This window comes from Opisthorchis viverrini, assembly GCF_000715545.1.
Source record: "Opisthorchis viverrini unplaced genomic scaffold opera_v5_327, whole genome shotgun sequence".
Classification (NCBI taxonomy): Eukaryota; Metazoa; Platyhelminthes; class Trematoda; order Opisthorchiida; family Opisthorchiidae; genus Opisthorchis; species Opisthorchis viverrini.
The window spans coordinates 525,230-540,358 of record NW_008751989.1 but is presented as its reverse complement, the minus strand read 5'-3'; the positions used below and the strand labels follow the sequence as shown (position 1 = coordinate 540,358).

Below are 15,129 nucleotides of genomic sequence, written 5' to 3'. Positions count from 1 at the left end.
GTCCACTACGGAATTCATCCTTCGTGGGGGTTTACATCTTAAACGATCGATTCAATTGAGTCTCTTGCTAGGTAATTTGAAAATGAATTCCACCAGTTACGCATTATTTGGTGCCAAATGACAAATAAGTAAATTCCAGAAATATGAGCCCCAAGAAGGACAAAACCTGTAGACGTTTATCGAAGAGTTTGCCACAATCTTTTGCACAGAGTTATGCGAAGAAAACACATTGCCTTATCTTGAGTGTCATGCAAGCTGAATCACGAGGCGGTCTCCGTGCAGCTTATTCGGCCGAAGCACACCATCAGAGATCCATTGTAGTTTAGTCTGGTCTTCTGTTAACACGAACGTAAATTTCGGACCAATGTCCTTCTTTAGCCGTCATTATGACTTATCAAGAAGAATTGCTCTTCCAAAACAAGGAATGGACGGACACTGATTAGAAACTCCATACAAACCATGTGCGCATTGCCAAAACTTTAGCTTTGTGATCTTCATTCTAGGCATCGGATCTGAAGTAATGCAGTAAATTTGGCGATCAGAATGTGCGAGAATTAAGTATAGATTAAAACCAAACCAGGTCCGATCAAGATGAGTTTACTTACGTGACGTGTTCGTGTATCAGTTTTTTTCGAATTATATTCTTTATCAGTGCCCACTTCCGGCTTGCGCCCTAATCAGTGATAACAGGTTTTCGGCTGAAGAAATCGCAAGTTCTCAAGTTGGGACACGTATGTAGAGGGGAGACTAAATCAAACAAGAAATTAGCTCAACTTACCAGCTGCCGGTTTTTTTTCTATCCCGATTCAGCATGCCACCTTTCTGGAACCGGTTCGTAAACAGTGCGCATCACTCCCTTCCGAAATGTTCGACATCAAAGACAGGCATTTTTAGTTTGAGTTCAATCACGCACGCCGGAAACCTAAGACGCTACCATTTACCGCGTTTGCGTGACACAAATGCAAAGCGGGGAAGCGGGTAGAGAGTGATTTGGGCAACAAGGTTTTCACACCATGGATACACTATATCTAGCATAAATGTCCATTTTCTCCCCTGGTCCTGTCGGCTGAATCAGTTTGCAGTGTTGGGCAATGTTTCCTGAATTCAGTTCATTTTGCCGGTTTGTTGTTGACTAGCGCCACCAATTCCTTTTGTTCGGCAACTACCAGGATTTCGGGTTATTTAAACTTGACTCTTGCAAAGAAACGAAGTGATGTAACTTCAGCATATATCAGTCAGCTAGGCGAAATTCGGTGCTTTTCCGATTCGGGTGTAGATGCGAGGTAATGATAGTAGACCATTTGAGTCCCTTTTTCTGACATGCCGAAGGGTGGACATATGATGTGCGTTGATGCGCCTGACTCTGTTGTACTGTCGCTTCTGTAAATAGCTTGACGAGAAAAAAAAGGGTGAATCGACATTACTGTTAGGAAAGCTCATTGGACAGAGCCTATCCGACGTTTCATTTTCCGTTTATGCCCTTATCATGTTAGATCAGTGTTTTTTGACATCACTGCACTAGTTTCACTTTATGATTCACGGACTGTTCTTTCTATAAAGTTTTCTGGTTCAAAATAGTCGATTCAGTTTGGATGCACTTTGTATGTTTCCTACGAAAATGTGAAATTTTTCAGGGTAAATTGTTTGGTGGAGGTTTTAAGTGCAGTGACAGCATTGGGGTCTAAAATCGTATCTTGGCGACAAAGTAACTTGTTGCGAGATATTTAGGCAACGCTCAGAATAAGCTTTCAACCAGTTGATGGTCATATCCAATGGTTGATGATGTAAGTGCTATTTATACCCTCTGCCCCAAGAGAGGCATTTACTTCACTGGGTTCAGTCTGTATTGATCAACAGTTATCATCATGCATTAGGACGTCTCAGGCACCGTACACAGTTCAGGCAACAGAGGTGGAGCAAAGCGCGTTGATTTATCAGATAAGCGAGCGTTGCGTTTTGTCACGTTATGTTCCCAAGAGTGATAAGTTATTGCTTGTGGTTCTGACGCGAGTTTAGACAACGAAGAAATACGTATAGTAATTAACTTTAGGGCAGGAACTGATGGCTATACTACCGGTTCATCAGGATTTGACCAAATGAATCCACCAAAAATATGTAAGAATATTGATTACCTGCATTCTTTTTGTAGTCAAAGCGAGATTTTTCATTGTGTAATTGTGGAAGTGGCCCAAAACACCAAGATATTAATGGATAACGTATATGGTAGTTCACTGCATTCGTACTCTCAAAGAAGAAGGAATCTCGCCAAGGTGACAAATCTGCGAAAAAGTTGAGTGAATGGTATAGTGACTGCCGAAAAATTTTCATTTACAACCTGAACACCACTCACTCTACGTGGAATTCGGAAGCCGGGAAAGCATACATTGATGAAATTTTGTTTTTTGTTGCTGGTCACCTCAAAGTAATCACACCACAATGAATGTAGTAACATAAATCTAACCTCATTGAAAAGGGGTTCAGAAGCATCAGTGAGCGAAACGCATCAGTTTGAAGTAAGAACTTATCTTTCCTGTGGCTCCGTGAAAATCTCTTCACAATGGGGCCTGTCGTTAATTAAAATCCTATTCACTCCGTTTGAAAATTTGAACGGAAACTGGGAGGTTAAAGAAGGAATGAGGTAATGTAACTTGAATTTTGCTCAGATAAACGGGGATGGACTTCACACCAAGGCTGATACGGTTGCACCGCCACATATTTTCGATCTGGCCAGATCTCCTGCTCGTGGAAACGACAGATGAGACGAGTTCAGCTTGTGCTGTGTTTTGTTCTGTTGGTGTTGGGGGGAGGGGTAGTAGAATGACGCAGTACGTTCCTAACACTTCATCATGTTTTTTGCTGATTCACCTCAAGGGAGTGAAAATATTGTAAAAATATTGTACAGTTTTTTCATGGTGATCTTCCGTAAAAGGTCAGCTGATAAGTGATATTGTTGTGAATGTGTATCGGCGTCGAATTCGTTTCTTCTGTTCGCTTCAAACTCGGTCGTTGCTGTCACTGACGGATGTGGTCTTGTCAACATGAAGATATTCATTTTTAAGCTGATCTCTTTAAAGTTATCATACCCACAAAGCTGACGGACCGACTAGGAGATCCGGTTGCCACCCAGGCTTGTTCTTCCAGCCAATCATGGTTATACATCACGTGGACCACACATGGACACGAATTGTGTCATGTATGCGAGAAAAATATGTCTGAAGCCAGGCTCAGGGGGCATGATTCCCATAATATATGAATAGTTCTAGTTGGGTAACCGGTTTCATCCATCTTACCAACCGATAATGCGCTGAGTGGGCATAGGTAGATGGATGAGAGCGAAAGCACAAACACTGGCACATGTTTGCAAATATGTCTGTTCCCACGTAAGGTTCTTTTGCGCATGTTAATCAAGCAGAAAAAAATTCGTTTGCTTTAGACAAAGAGCCAATAAACCATACCCAGCGCAAACGTCACCGTCTGTAAAATGGTAGGTGGGCTACCTAAATCATGTGTTGATAAGTTCCTAACAGACATCATCCACTTAACAGGAAATCCAGAACAATTGATATGTCATGGCAAACAGAAAGGTTGGATTATTCGGAACAAGTGTGTGTCGCAACAACAAATTATACTGCCGATGATAATGATGATTCCGCAAATGAAGATATCTGAAAATGCTCCGAAATCGATCAGGTCAACTTCTGGGCACTTGTACCTGAGCAATGCTTCCTCTGCCTTTTAGGTTTTCGCTGTTCTGACAAGTTACGTTAAAGCGACAGTGGTCTGATGAGGATCAAAGGCTTTGGCTACAACATCCGGTAAATTTAGGAACGAAGGACCAATCATCATTTGTTTACACGCACCCTGCATATTCTACATAAATCGGCAGACTGATTTATAGTCTGTCCTTAAATCACCGGGATTTCGTGCACTTCCTAATCTGAAAGTATTTGTATTTTATTGAGTTCAGTACCCTTTTCATCGTCTTGCCCAGCTGCATAGTCGACGGACGAGTAAAGCACAAAGGCCACAGGTGCAATTCGCCGAGGAACGAACCAAATTAACCATCCACAAGTATGAGCGCATACCGCTGAAGAGATCTTCAAGAATCCTCTGGAATCACGCCAAAGATCAGCTGTTATGTCACTTGATCATGTGAAGTGGGTTGAAGAATATACGTGAAGTTTATCTTTCTCGCTTGAAGGAGACATTCTTCACATATTACCTAAGAAATTGAAGCTGTCGATATTCCTTTCAATAGCGATTCCTTTGACGGCAAGCTTCCGAGGTTCCATGTGGGATTCAGGAGTAACTTAGATTTGTAAAGTGTACACTTCCAATGTCAGCTACAAGTGTAAAGTTGTTCCTAGTGTGGATTTCATAAAAATTAACATCGTAAAAATAAGTCCTCTTGATACGTTTGGTCGGAACGGCCAAAATACAGTTGTATATCATCCGATTGAATTGCGCCCAACCTGGAAAGATTTCGTCGACTGTCCGGAAATGGGTCATCCTTGATAGGGTTACTACCGGGGGCTTGCTTTGACACAAACAATATTATTTTCAGGAGTGTAAGAAATATTAGTCCGGCTAGTGGTGTACAGGAAAAGGTGAGTCAATCAATCATCAGCTGTGTTCTCCTCAGCTCGAGGATGGCAATGGATGATTCATTGGTAGACAGTTCGACACAGCTGAATAATTGATAACGGATACAGAACTTGGTTGAAACGTGACGATTTTCTAATCACTCCCGTCTTAAAAAAGTTGAATCCAGATTTTATGGAGCTTTAATTTTCGTGTACCACCCAGATGACCACCCACTATGTATTCACTCTTAATAACGGTGTTTCGTTGCACGCCAATGCATTTGGGTTGGTTCGCTTTGAGCAACGTCCAGTCATCTCAGCCAGTTCGCTTCTGGTTTGTATGTCCATCATAAGAGCTAACAAGACCATAACCCAAAAGGAGCCTTTCTCACTCTAGGTACTCCTTAGCAATGTCGAAAATATACTTTGGGTGGAAGTCCGAGTTATTTTGAAGATTTTTTTAGTTGGGTATGCAAAGTCAGGCGGGATGGACGATCGGCAGACGGACATTAATTTGAAATATCGTCAAGGGATATCACTATATGCTGCTCACCCCGTATTGCTCTTACATATTTTAAAATTTTTCTTTTACGGCCAATGTCTGAGAATGCGTAGCTCATTTTCAGACAGTTGTCTGGCTCTTTTCATTTGACTGTTCTACTCCTAGTTACTTAACGAATGTTTCATGACTGTTCTTTCATTACGAGCATTTTACCGTTTTCTCTACCCCCACCCCCGTCAGTTGTTCCAACAGAACTAACTACCTTTTCATTCGGGTCTCTGTTCAAAGGTACAGCGCGGTAAATTTCGTGTCTCCGAGGTGGACAAATCATACTCATCATAAGAAATAGATGCAGTTTTCTTTACAGCAGGAGAGAATTGCCGTTCGTCCGTCCGTGATTCTAGCGTTATGAAGCCCATACCAAGTAGAGATATGGAGATGATGGAATCTGGTAAATTTTCTAAAAAAAAAAAACCCCACACACATTAGACGGTGTGCCGATTCCTGTGCTGTTTCTGTTGTTACAAGAAGATGAACTACCCGATCAAGCGTTCTCTGTCCAACAGGCAAACGACATTTGGTTTGAAAAAGGACAAAATTCCTGCTTACTCAACAATCTATATTTATTCTGAAGGAATGGTCCGTGGTTCGAACCCGGCCTCTGGTTCTCGACTTCCCCTGTCTGGGCTTGGGTGACCTGACAGTACCCAAGCCCTCGTGCCTCATTCATTTGGCATAGCAGCTAGGCACCGAAAGGGTGCTACAGCTGAACGACTTTTTTGTATCTTGTTTGTTTTAGGGATAGGTGCTCAGTGGAACATAGCATTTTGCAAGAGCAATCGCTCGACTACCCTTGAGGTTTCACATCCACGGAACTGCATTAGGAGACCGTCACAAGGCACTTGGAGGATATAAATCCCGTCCACGTTTTGTGTGAATGCTCTCATTCAGGTTGCTTCTCTCCAGATGGGTCGATCTGTTTGGCCATGGCTGACGCCTGTATCCGCACCACACCATACCACCTTTACACTGTATCATGGCTTTGCTGTCTAAATCAACCTCCTTGATGCCTTACTCCGACAGGTTAGTTGAATTAATAGCCAGTTCACCATTATGGCGTATTACCTACAAATGCATCAGCGCTGTCAGGAACAACTCATATTTATAGCTAGTATGGCGTGGCTTCTAATCGATAACTTCCCTCCTCTTTACCATACATCGTTCTAAGCAAATGGAGAAAATATTACAATATACCACCAAATTTACAGCCAGACACTTGTTTTTGGCGCTCTCTCGACTAGATTTTACTGCAGCAAAGTAGTAGACGGAAACGAACGAAAGCCCACGACATGTGAAAAGTCCACAGACTGATTATTAAAAATTACAACTAACATATGTTAAACCATTTGTCTGTTTCTAGGAGACAAGCGACTGGTCCATGTGTTGGTTAAACACATTTCAGCGTCTTCAAGGGGGACTAAAGGGAAAGAAGCACATTTCGAATGGTTTATCTGTTTCAGAATATAAAAGCCAAGTCTTGTCTCAGAATCACACACGCTGACGTAGACAGTCAGCTTCCAGGAGCGCCTGCCGAGTGCGGTTCTTTCGAAGATGTTAAAAGAAATTTATGAGTATCGAAACCTAACTGGAGAATACTTTCATAAAGGAAACTACTCACAAGGCTGCTGAAAACTCTTCGACAGCCCACGACCGGTTTCGTCCGTCTTGGTGTTCACCAGGTAGGCGCAGTCCCCGAGGTTCCGTCAACCTTATATCCTATTTGAACACTGTATTAGCAGAAGTTCAAGTGTTCAGATTTACAGCGGCACCCCTCAGTCGACTGCGAGAAAGTGGTTTCGGGACGTTTCGGTCAAGATGACGCGATACAGATGGCCGCTATAAGCAGAGAAAATGGGGCCGTGGAAGGAACATAACCTTATTTCAAATTCTTATAGATCTCATTCACGGCAGGTGATCCCAAACGAGCATTCAGCCGGGTGTGAAAGGCGTCGATGACGTCAAAATTTTATCCAGGCTCCAAAGCATACCTAGAATGAATTGATCACATGTTAGAAGTACACAAACAGTGGCTGATCTCTTTGTAACATACTACTCATAAGGTTGCTGAAAATCCATCGACAGCCCTACCTGATGAGCCCCAAGAAGGCCGAAACCGGTCGTGGGCTGTCGATGGATTTTCAGCAACCTTATGAGTAGTACATTACAAAGATATACATGTATCGCGATATTTCAAATATCGTAGCGACTGAAACATGAGGCGGCCTGTGGCAGTACATTAAGTTGCCTGAGAACCTCATAAAAGAGAGAGTCGCTCGAAAGAACCAAATTAGTTTGCAAATGAGTGTATAATCGCTAAGTGGCCGATCCCATTCACGCTGCGCATCAAAAACAGAGTTGACCGTGAGATAACTGCTTCGGAATCCGCAATGTTCTTCGCGAACGATTTATTGTAACTGTGTATGGGTGATCGCAGTGGCACTAGCTGTCAGTAACCTGGCAACTTTCTCAATCTTAATGTGAGTGAGTTTTCCTTCTATCGTTGAAACTTTGTGGAACATATCCCACGCTGCACACAGAAAGTGGGAAAAATCATTTTGCCTCACCCCCAGGATGAAAGCAGTGATGCTGTATCCCTCTCAGGAATGAGAGATTGGAATGCGTCAGCCCTGAAACCACGCACGCATGTGACCACTGGAAAGTTATCCGATAGAGCGGAAGAATAAATCAACCTTGTCATAAGTCCGATGAGGCATCTGCTGTGCTTCGCTGTGCCAGAAGGGAGATATCTATGTATTACTGTCTGTGTTCTTGGTATGTATCGCACCATTTCAACCAAGCAGACGATAAAGTTTAGTCAGCGGCTCTGGATGTGGCACCCCAAAACGCCACACTGCCAGCTGCCTTGCGGGTTAATCTTTTGTGTAGTAGGCTAGGGTGAGGTAAACTGGAAAAACTATTTCTCTTTTCTCTTTCTTCTTAACCATTCTTTTGATTTCAAGGCTCGGGTTTGGGCGATTACCTGCACACTTCTTTGTCACTCCTCAATCATCGGTCACCCTGATAGCAAACGTTACTGAAACCTTCGGTCGTTAGTCACCAGACCAATGTGCTACCTCCTCAATTCCGGTAAATAAAACAGTACTTCGATAATTCCACCGGATTCTTTCCATTTATGTGCTTTCACCGTCCGTACTGTATAGTAACTTGACAAACGGTAATTTTTTATTAGACATTGTAATCTCCTAAAGTTGACATAATCCAGAAACACTTACACAAAACTCAAGCGTGGTCATCCATGTCAAGGCGCCCAAGATGAACTCAACCCTTTCGCATTTTACTCACTGTGTGTCTGGTACTTCAAAATCCGACACCTTAGTTGTCCGTGGGAAGAATAAATAAATTAAGGAGTACTACTTTTAATAGAGGAGAAGGTACCAGGATTGGATGTCTTTAATAAGACGGTGAATCTCTGGTAACCTACCTGACAAGGCGTACTGGTGAAAGGAAGAAAGCCTTCACTGCGGAAGCATTTATTAGACAATACCAACTGAACAGTTATAGACTATTGGACAGGGAAGCAAAAATATCATATGGATCTTGTATAAAAAACCGAATATCCACCTTCTCTTTGAACGCGTCTTTCTGAACATTCCTGGATATTCATTGACCGTTGCTCAAATCCAAGCAAATGCTACAAAGCATCTCCACAAATTCCGCAATAGATCTCCCTTTTCAGGAGACGCAAAGCGAATTTACGAGAATAAAACATACTACTTGCACGGCTTCCCCATCAGTAGTATCACCGTTACGCTGGTACTATAAAGATTTAAACTTAGGAGCCTCCATAATGAAGCTCATATAAATTCACCCTTGCCTTCAAGAGATGCATTCAAATGCAGCTCGAAAAATACCGTAACATTAGCCCAGTAGCTGTAGCATCAAGGTATCATCGTTCAAAAATTGATTAGCCACATAGATAGGCAGATCTGTGGAAGTAAAACATCCTTCCTTCGTGTAACTGAATGCACCGATCACCTAGTTACGCTCCACCAAATTTCTGAACACTGACACTGCTTCCAAAAACCAGTAATGGTGACCCTTAATGATTTGATTTTGTTGATCGTTGGGGCACTATACTTATGGACCATAAATTTTTGACCCTCCATAAGGCGCTGTACGGTGAGTGTTGTGGACCTCCGAAGCTCATTGGCAAGCTTAACCTGAGTTCAATAATTCCGATAGTGTTAGGCAAAGCTGTCCTCTCGCACCTCTTCTGTTCAATTCGTCGCCGATATGAACACGGTAGACTCACACTCAGCATCTGATACCTGTGGGGCTTAAACACTTACAGGGCCTTTATCTACATTTATCGAGTAATCAGACGACATTGCTCTTCTTGGATACGACGCTGTTGTAATGTGACCGATACTGCATAACCCGAGTATTTCTGCCTCAGTGTTTGCTTTACGCTTCACATATGAAAAGTGTAGATTGGGTGGAATCAAACCTGTGCGGATGAGCCGATTAAGGTTGTAGACAACTTTGCAAACTCTATCAATCCCGTTGAACCAGTCAGACTGGGAAGGCCTGAGCAACTGTCGTCAGTCTGCATTACCTGTAGCGCAGGCGCAACATCAACTTGCCTGTCAAGGGTAGAGTTTACAGCGCTGCGTTCAAATCCAACAAGACCCCTCTCCTTTCTCTCCTTCTCACAATAATGGTAATAATAATAAAATAATATCAATCACCAGAAACAGTAACATCATGGTGGACACTGACGCTTCAACCGTAAAGTTCCCTTATAATTAAAGCATCAAAGTATAAAGGAAAGAAGAGAGTGGTGATGGAGGGCCCTGTTGCTGGCCTATTACAATAATCCTGAGGTGCCTACACTTCCAAGTACTCATTCCGACAATCTGGGGTGAAATTGACGGCACGGACTCCACTGACATCGCCTAACCGCCGTCTCATGTAGTGTCTCCAAGCAAGTGCAAAGGAGTCACGGGTACCCACTTTTGAAAGGCTAGTCGCACCAACAACATCTAATCTCTTCGTGATCTGCTTCACATCGTTCTGTCAAGTGACATGTTCACTTCGCGGTTATCATTATTGTGAAGAAGGCAAAGAGAGCGACATTCGTCTCGGTAGGCAGTGTTTCTGAATGCACAACACATGAAGATGCCACCTCAACTGATTGTGCTAAATTATTCGCACCATATTGCTTTATGGGCATGAAACCTCACTTCCGCGCTCTGAAGACATCAACAAACTTTACTTTTTGACCGCTGGCATCTTCGGAGTGTCACCAGAGTCGGGTGGGAGCAACGGATTAGTAGGGCTGAGGTACGTGGAACGGTCTTTAATTTTCGGCCACAACAGATGAAGTGATCAAACTTCATAGGTTGCGCTGGTTTGTACAGTTGCTCTGTATTCCGGTTGACCGAAGTCCACAGAGCTGCCGTTTCGCAAAACCATGCTGAGGGCGGACATGTGCCAAGCACTTACCTTGAAGCGAAGTATGGAAGCTATTGCCACCAATCTACCCTTCTCTGGTTGCCGTCTTCTCCACGGATGAAGACCAGGGACAGGGCACATAAGTGATTCGAGGCCGAGAAATATGGCCCAGTTGCATGCTCACTTGTGCGCCTACATCCAAACCGTTGACTTTCATGCGTAGCTTCTCCCTATTGAAAAACTCTTATGCCATTCCTGGACTCACGCGCCAAGGATATCACTTGTTGTCTTCAATAGGCTGCTATCCAGGCATGTCTTCCTACATCATCGACGAACAAAACCTTGACAACTATAACCACCATATAATATGTACTGTGTTTACAGCTGCAGTTAATGATGATGGTGATCAAGTAAATTTAGGAGAGACTGGCCCCGCTTATATCTTTGGCGTGATGCCATATTGGAATCAAAGTAGCAGACCACGTTAATCAAGGAATAAAGGATGAATTAAAGTGCATTAATTCGAGTGTATGGACCATCCAGGGCTATATCAGCGTCAGCGGCTTCACACTCAGATGAGGGAGAGGAACAATTCCACACTCAGCTGTCGGCCCTAAGCAGGCATCCACCTTCAAACACGTCTTTTACGTTCAGCGATTTCAATGCTCGGGTTTGCACAGAATGAGAAACCTGAAAGAAGATACTTGGTCTGTTTGGAATCGAGTCAAAGAGCAACAACGATTGGATACTACTGAAAATGTGTGAAAAGCTGCACTATTAAAATAAAACATGTGGTTCAATATTGGGTAGACATCGTTTGCCACGTGATTTCATCCAACAAGTCCTACGGACACGTATTTTGATATAGCGTCGGACAGATTGAAGACCTGAATTACGCAAAGATCACAAAAGTGATGCACAGACAGGAATGTAATGCAGATCACGCTGTGGTACATCGTTGTACACTGAAGGATGAACGCTTTCAAGTTTGCTGTAAGAAAACTGGAGAATTGGGGAGCGACATCAATGTTCTTCCAATCTCTAACGCTAAAGGTACTGGGTGGAAGATCTCAGACGCACTCCAATGACAAATCTGTAAGGAAACAAACACATTCAAACAGTTACTATGGCTACCAGCATTATAAAGTAGGAACTGAGGCGAGATTGTCTCGATGAAAGTGACTCACTGATATCCACATAATTCGAGAAGAGAATATGGCACGGGATCCAACAAACGGAGTGCTCAAGAAACAACTTGCAAGCGATAGGACCAAGCACCTGTGGAAACACCTACGGAAAACTGAAAAATGAGTGATGGATGCAATGAAGCGAAAAGACCCCATAGCATGCTGATAGCCGTTGTCAAAAAGAATTCCTTGCTGGACTGAAATACATCTATGGGAATAAACTCCAGTACCTTTGGTTGATAGAAGAGAAACAAGATGGTGAGAAACCTAACGAGCGCAACGAAGTTCTGGCGGTTTTTAAGGCACTTTCAGGCGACACTCGGCGGGCTAGGAGACGTGAATTGGAGCTAGATAGCCCATACAATGAAAAACTATCTGGCCAACTTAACTACAACCGCAGGGCTGCTGACGGCCATAAGCGGGTGAAGACTGCTTGACAATGAGATTTTCGAGCTGGAAGGACTGAAGCCAGGAAACGGGCTTTAATTACTACGCCTTCTGCAAAAGTCCGCGAAAGCAGGAACGATTCCCCTCTATGAAACCAAAGGATGACGTCAGAGGACGGATGAAGCCAGCAGTAGACAAGGCTATGACTTAAATCCTACCCAACCTACTAGTCGCTGAAAAAATGGCGAAAGAATTTCCCGAAGAGTAATGTTGATTCAGAAGAGTCAGGGACACGTTTGGCGGAGATGTATCCCGGAGAAATGACGTGGGTTGAATCAGCTGCTCCAAGAAATATCTGTGGAATTTACAATGGCCTTTGACTCATTCAGCAGAGATACGCTGTAAATGATCGTACGCTGTCCTCGTCACTGTACTGTAACGCGATCTGGATGCCATATGGACGATGGTCCTAGATTCATGACCGATTTCCCCAGACTCTTTCGGATCAAACGAAAGCACCGGATCCTAGACGTCGAAATTCTCTGGAGAGTAAACAATCCAAGACCAGCTGAGCTAACAAGGCCACGACCAAAACTCACATGTCAAGGCATTTTGCGTCTAGTCAGCTGAAGAATGGAATTCGAATTCGGGAATGTAGTTGGAAATCCCGCAGCTGGGAGAATCTTCAGATATCTTTGGAAACATGTCCTCCATTTTATCTCCAGCGAGGAACGGGCGCGCGAAAGAACTGTTTGACAAGCAGGGATGTGAAGCTCCAATGATTCAAAACAGTATAACACTACGGATTGGTCTCACTGTCCCCAGTACAGCCTTCACAATGTGGACCTGCCCAGTATGCAGACACACTCGTCGTAGTGGGATAGGCTTTTGAGTTGCCAGCAAACTCAACGGTCCACCTGAAAAGCGTAACCACATGGAGCCCAATCCTGTTTGTTTCACCTTATAAAGCGAGCTTTTTACACTGAGGATGATGTCATCAGCCGTATGGATAATCGACTACTGTCAGATTACTTGAGTGTGCCAATGGGCGTTTCTCGGTAACACATTTATGACGCCATACTGTGTGCGATATCGCGTTGAAATTTATAGGAATTAATGGCTGGTTCCGATTTCTTGATGATGAACAAGTCACTGATGTCGGTGTCCACTGTTTTGTCACGTTTGGGGCGGTCCTGGCTTGCAACGGGCCCCGTAATAGTTCCTCAGAAAAATTGGAAACAGAGGAGAAATCTAGAGCTACTATCAAAGAAGTTGGAGTATGTTGAAGCACCCAGAATTTGGAAAATACGCAAACATTTTTGCTCCTACTGTGTTTTGGAAAGTCAGGTTGGCATTTTTGAAAGCTCAGATAGTGTGAATGGAATGTAGAGCTGAATGGTGTATTTCGCAAAGCTCTAGCAGCAAATTGGGCCAGTTTCATTCAATTTACTTTCATATGTGTACCGCGATATCTCAAATATCGTAGCGACTGAAACATAAGGCGGCCTGGTGCAGCACATTCGGTTACCTGGGAACATCAAAACCGAGAGATTCAGCTGGGTTCCAGGTGAGTCTCTCGAAAAAAACAAATTTGTTTGCGAATGAGTGTATATTTGCTAATTTCGTGCATTTTGGTTTCAAGTAGAACATAAGGTTGACGGAAACTCGGGGATCGCGCCTACCTGATGAGCCTCAGAAAGGGCGAAACAGGTCGAGGGCTGTCGAGGAGTTTTCAGCAACTTCATGAGTAGCATATTACAGTTTCATTTATGTTGGTTACATTTCTTCCAGCTGAGAAGAATTGTGGTCATTTCAGTTCAAATAGAAGCCGGTAGTTGTAGGTGGTTCCGAGGTTTCCAGGATTCGCAAAATAAGACAAATAGGCTCCTCCAGATCAAGTGGACTGGAGTTTGTAACACACTGTTTCCTACGGTGTTTACTTGCTTGAAAATCGCAATTTGTATCGGAATTTCTGAAGATACTCGGAATTCTGAGTACTCTTTTGTGGGCCTACACATATCCGCCCCCATGAATTACGAATCACTGGTACATCACCGCACACTAATACTTCCACGTACATAAATTTTAAAAAATCTAAATTTCGTAATTTCGCATTTCATAGATATTCTTTCTAGGAAAAGGTGGACAAGTTTCCTTGATTTCAAGACGTGCACAGCATGCAGTGGCCGAATTGGATGATCAACTTAAGGATTAATTTGAGGGGAGATGTTAGTCATGAAGCTTGGAAGAAAATCCATTCAGCCCGAAATTGGATCCGGTGTGTGGTAAACGAGCTTCGAAATCCACAGTGAGCTTCTGGTAAGACCGGCAAGTAGCTTCGGGGTTGTGAAATGCCAAACAAATGAGAAGTATCGAGAAGCCAACTAATCATCGGCATAAACTTAACAGTGGTGTTTTATTTGCAAAGGCTGACGAGGCTCATCTCTTGTAAGTCCTTCAGATCTAACACCAATGGAGTAGAAAGGAATGTAATACTTTGACGTCCAAAACTTTTTTTCGGTTTGTTGCCACATTCCATCTCTGGACACAGATTTTAGTCTATAAGCTAATCCATTTGTGATGGCGTTCGTACTTATCACCACAGTCTTTAGCAGCAGCTGCAGCAAATAACTCATCGTTGTAATGAACACTATCACTCTCTTCGTTGCCATGGCAGTGGTAGCTGTCATCAGCATCGAAACTGCAACTTTCGAAGGGAACGCTGCTACATCGCACACCTGAAGCTGATCGTACAAAATAACTACCAACCTTGGTGAACGTCTCGACGCGAGCATTCATTTGTTGAAATTACCTATTTCAGGTCCAGTAGCGGGAGAAGTAATGTGGGGATAAAGTGAAGAGACCACTGGCCGAAACTTATTTCTAACTATTTCATTCGAAGCATGCACGGAAATTCAGGGACCATAAAATATTAAATGAATGGATGTTCAACACTCCCAAGTATGGGACCCGGAGTGCTGTATATATATATATT

At 43.3% G+C, this 15,129-nt stretch overlaps 1 protein-coding gene across 1 annotated transcript in view; it reads left to right on the top strand.

The window, feature by feature from the left end:
- Positions 1 to 652: 652 nt before the first annotated feature.
- T265_15046 (hypothetical protein) overlaps positions 653 to 15,129 on the top strand; it is a gene marked incomplete at both ends in the record, with an annotated part of 21,374 nt that continues 6,897 nt past the window's right edge. The window contains 2 exons of the mRNA XM_009176343.1: positions 653 to 731; positions 12,860 to 12,987. Coding sequence (XP_009174607.1) covers positions 653 to 731; positions 12,860 to 12,987 — 207 coding nt within the window. The remainder of the gene's footprint in view (positions 732 to 12,859; positions 12,988 to 15,129) is intronic.